General features: G+C 42.0%; 1 protein-coding gene across 1 annotated transcript; it reads right to left on the bottom strand.

Moving 5' to 3' along the window:
• Positions 1-2,547, bottom strand: LOC143884050 (pectinesterase-like). Its single transcript, XM_077387414.1, has 2 exons — positions 1,497-2,547; positions 1-794 (listed from the first exon to the last, which is right to left on the bottom strand). The coding sequence occupies exons 1-2, from the start codon at positions 2,440-2,442 to the stop codon at positions 103-105; spliced, it is 1,638 nt and encodes a 545-aa protein (XP_077243529.1). The 5' UTR covers positions 2,443-2,547; the 3' UTR covers positions 1-102.
• Positions 2,548-4,574: the final 2,027 nt, after the last annotated feature.

The raw sequence follows: 4,574 nt of genomic DNA, 5'->3' as shown, positions 1-4,574 counted from the left end.
TACAGCATAATACAAAACCTAGTATTTATTAATGCATTAGAGACGATCATGTGGCTAGTCCCATGGAAACATAAGTTGAAATCTAAACTCTACTTTGAGATTTCAGAGCCCTTCGGTAAAAGTCACTCCAGTGCCACTCAACCACGACCCACCTTGAATCAGAGCCGCAACAGTGAATTTCTGAGCTACATTTGGATCAGTAATCACATGATAACCCGGCCACTTAACTCGCCCACTCGTCCCCGCACCGGGCCCACGGTTCGAATACTCCCCATAATACAAAGTACTCAATGCGAAGTCCCCACTACATGGCATCCAACCCGCAGAATTAATATGATCACTAATGTAAGATTGCATCACAACCGTTCGCGAGTACTGCACCCATGGACGGCCGAGATACGTTGGGATGTTACTCTTCACAGGTGCCAAATCCGAACTCGGAATTATTTGGCAGTTCTGAATTGAAGTCCCTGTGTTTTGGTTGGGATCGGTTCGGCCTTGAGCGGTCACAATGTTTTGTTGGTTGCTCATGGGTAATCGAGCAACGAGATTGCAGTTTTGGAACACTACAGCTGCGTTACCGAAGGTGAAATCGACAGTGCCAGTGATGGTGCTATCTCTATAGAATTGGCGTAAGGAGTGGGCGTAGAGAGTGTCTTGGTAGGCGTCGATTTTGCATCGGTTTATGACCGACATGTCGGCTCCGACTCGGAGGGCCACCGCTTGGTGCTTCACCGCCCCGGCCGTATTCTGAAACCAGATATCTTGTGCAATGAATCCATCTCCCACAGCAGCTGGGTCACAAACAAAAGAAGAAAGACCAATTATTCTAGAGCAATGTCATAGTCAAGTCCAAACTAATCTGAGTTGAGTTGGCTCGCTAAGAAAACGAGTCAACTCGTAGATAGCACGACAGGTATAAAAAAAAAAGTGGAAAAAAAAAACCCTTTGAGCACTAGGCTCAATGGGTGCAGGGAAAAATTATCTTGTAACTTTTTTTCACGGAAAATGACTTGTCCAATGTTTGACAAACTCATTTTGCTTGATGTTTTCCCAAAATTGAAAATCTTCCTTGTGTTTCCAGGAAAACTATCGAGTCCCTACTGACCAAATCGAGTTGACTTAGCTCAATCAATTTTTCTGTCGCGTAGGGGTTTTCGGATCTTTTGAGAAAGGATATCATGAATGTGCTAAATCAAGCTTTATTGAGTCACTCACCACTGGCCAGATTGAGTAGACTCAGCTCAATCAACTTGTCTGTCGAGTCAGTTTTTTTTTAAATTTTTGACAAAGGACAGCATGAATGTGCTATTAAAAGAATATTTATACCAATTAAATTCATATTAATTAGTAAAGTATACTCTGTGTTTATTGAGTTACCACTGAGCCGATTGAGTTGACTCAGCTCAACCAACTTTCATGTCTAGTCTTTCGGATTTTTGAGAGAGGCCAATGGCTTCATCCAAAACTTAAATAATAAATTTTATAATCCTTACCGACTGTTGAAGAGTTGAAGGTTGTGGATCCATCCACCACATTGAGGCTGCCTGTTATGATGGTTAAACCCATGCCGTCACCAGTTAGCATCAGATTCTTCTTAGTCGACCCCACCTGAACATTCTCCTTATAAGTCCCCTTCTTAATGTAGATCACGTACCGGGACTTACTGTTATTCGGCGCGGCCGTAACAGCAGCTTGCACAGACTTGTAATTTCCACTCCCATCTTGTGCCACTACAACATTAGCATTGCTTCCGTTCCCCGAAGATTGAAGAAGTTTCCGGTCCTTGGCCGTTACCCACGTTGGGAATTCCCCGTTCAGCGGCCGGAATACTTCTTCTTCTGACTCCGACGGTGAGATTTGATTTATTAGAGCAAGGGAAGTGCTTGCCAATTCCATCAAGTATTCAATCTCAGTTTTCATCACTAATTTGGGTGCACCTTGAAGCCCATCCAAGCAAGTGACATGATTTGTTACCACTGCACTAAGCCATGTATGTACATCAGCCTGTGATTGAGCAGTTAGAGACCGCTCTAGAGTCGACATTGAGATTTCTAATCTCTCTCGAGATAGATCCATTAGCTCTAGGCAATCGGCTAAGCCTGCGACTGGTTTCAAATAGTTAATCCGGTGTCGGATTCCGGCGACGAGGTGGGTGACAGTTTTAATGTTGGTTAAAGACTTTTTTAGTAAGTTTTGGAGGAGTTTAACTTCACTAATTGGGAAGATTCCAAATTTGACCTCTTTGGAGATGATGGTGAGGCAGGAAAAAGGATTAAGAGCGTGGGTGCATACATGCAAGTGGTTATTGGAGGTAACATGGATGGCTACAAGAACAGTTAGGCATAAGACTGTGGCTGTGGAAAGTGTTACAAAGAGGGTTTTGCAGGAAGGTGTCTTGCTCTTGGGAGAGCCAAGAAGGGGGTGGTCTATCGTTGCCATGATGCAAGTGGATGCTGTCTTCACACACCTCCTTACTGGCCTTTTATAGAGAAAGGACTGTGGGTGTGGGTGGGTGGGTGTGTGTGTGTGTGTGGGTGTGGGTGTGTGTGTGTGTGTGTGTGTGTGAGAGAGAGAGAGAGAGAGAGAGAGAGAGAGAGAGAGAGAGAGAGAGAGAGTTGTTTAAAGTTGCTAGGAAAAACTTTAGCCAACTTGTTTAGCTCAAAAAACAGATTCTGGTGGCAAAATCTTGGTTCCACTAAAGTGACCAAATACCCCTATTTCAGGTGCAACATTTCAAGTAAAAATTAGTGCATTCTCGGAAAGAATGAAAAAAATATTCCAAATAGTTGAATATTGGTGGAGCCGGTTGTGAGAGATGAGGTGAGCTGTGAGAGGTAGAGTCTTAAGTAGGGGTGCAACTCGGGTCAGGTCGGGTCGGGTTGAGGCCAACCCTAACCCAATCCGAGATAGCATTCCCTCAACCCTAACCCGCCTCAACCCAAGCGTCGGGTTGAGGATGGTCAACCCTAACCCAACCCGCCTCCAATTCAGGCCCGGTTGGGTTCGGGTTGAGTCAGGTTGGATTCGGGTTCATATAGGACCAAACAAAACAAGAAATACATAATCCTAAGAAAATTATGATAAAATTAGAGTACGGATCGAGGTTGGGTTAGGGTCGGGCCGGGTTGCCAAGGCCTTAGCCCTAACCCAACCCAACCTAAGAAAATACCAACCCAACCCGATTGAAAATCGGGTTGAACCCAACCCAAGTTGGACCCAGAAGTGGGGGAGCATGAAAAGTGTGGGTGAAATGGAAATCTCCTCTTAGAAACATCATCAAACTTACCAGGCCCTATCGGTACTAGAGATTATAGAAGCTGAGGTTCATGCACTTCACTAAGGATTGACAATTTTAACCTTTAAATAAGGTTATTTGAGGAATTTTACTATCATTTTTTATTTCTAGAACAGAGCGAATTTTTGAAAGGGTTTTTTTAATATTGTATTAGAGATAAGACTTTTGTCTTTAGCTAATTAATTATATACGACCTCATTCTTATTACCAAGGCATGTCAGTCACTTTGAGAAGGTCACTTTTATATACATGTTTTTTGCTAGGCAATTTCGGGGAAAGGTGGAGAGAGCAACCACAGCTACGAGGTGGCTGTTCTCCCCTGAAAGCGTGAGCCCTAAAGTCAAATTGCCTAGAAAATCATATAGATAGATAGATAGAAATGTTGTTAGGTTCCATGGATTAGCTTCAGCATTTAGTATGAGACTGAAATAAAATAGGACCAGTTTCATTTTAATAGTCTGAAGGAACATGTGATCTCTATGATTTTGTCCGCTATAATGGAATCGTTTATGGGTTCATTTTTTCTAATCTGGAGGCTTGACTCTATCCTCCTATGCATTATCTTTTTTGTTTTTTACAGAAAAATTTAGTCTCCAAGTAAAAGGAGAAGAATGTGATGTCTGGTTTTAAACGTTAAAAATCTCCAAGTGGTATAAAATTAAGGGAAAGGATATGAAGATGCTGTCGCGTTGTCCCCTAAACTTAAAGAGAGGAAGGAATCTAAAGCCATGTAATAACAGTCATAGGTATCCAATTGGCTGTACAAGGTTTTTAAAATTTCCATAGGTGCTATTGATATTTGCACTACCATGTTTTCATAATGAGACAAATCCACGTTGTCTTTGCCTTTTTTGGATAGGTAAGCTGGGATCGAAATTGAGACCTCAGAGTTTAGGAACAAATCCTCAACCGTTGAGCTACAGGCACAACCCCATCTTTTTGGGAATTTTAATAACTTTGACAGCTGATTAAATGATAAAAGACAACGCAAGTTTGCCTCATTATCAAAAGATGTTAGAGGGAATATCAGTTAGCCTTCCCAAATGGGAAATGATATTTCCACCCCTTTTGTTTGTCTTTTCTTAAAAGAGTGACTGTATTTTCACTATCTTCTGTCTGTATTTTCCTAAAAATATAATCGTTTTTGTTGAAAAGACAAACTAAAAGGGGTGTAGGTGTTGAGAATGAGGCTGGAAATATCCCATCAACAGCCATTTTGAAATGTGTTTAATAAGGGAGGAGTGACATTATCAAAACAAGGGCCTGTAAATATCTT

Source organism: Tasmannia lanceolata, unplaced genomic scaffold, assembly GCF_043159265.1.
Source record: "Tasmannia lanceolata isolate RefF3 unplaced genomic scaffold, GAP_Taslan_0.1 ptg000008l, whole genome shotgun sequence".
NCBI classification, from domain to species: Eukaryota; Viridiplantae; Streptophyta; class Magnoliopsida; order Canellales; family Winteraceae; genus Tasmannia; species Tasmannia lanceolata.
Note: the sequence above shows the minus strand (reverse complement) of the source record. Positions and strands in the feature narration are given on the sequence as shown.

Bases quoted from the DNA above. Each gene is read 5' to 3' on its own strand.
- LOC143884050 (XM_077387414.1), bottom strand. From the start codon at position 2,442: ATGGCAACGATAGACCACCCCCTTCTTGGCTCTCCCAAGAGCAAGACA. The intron at 795-1,496 runs GTAAGGATTATA...TTTGTGACCCAG, and splicing joins CTTCAACTCTTCAACAGTCG to CTGCTGTGGGAGATGGATTC.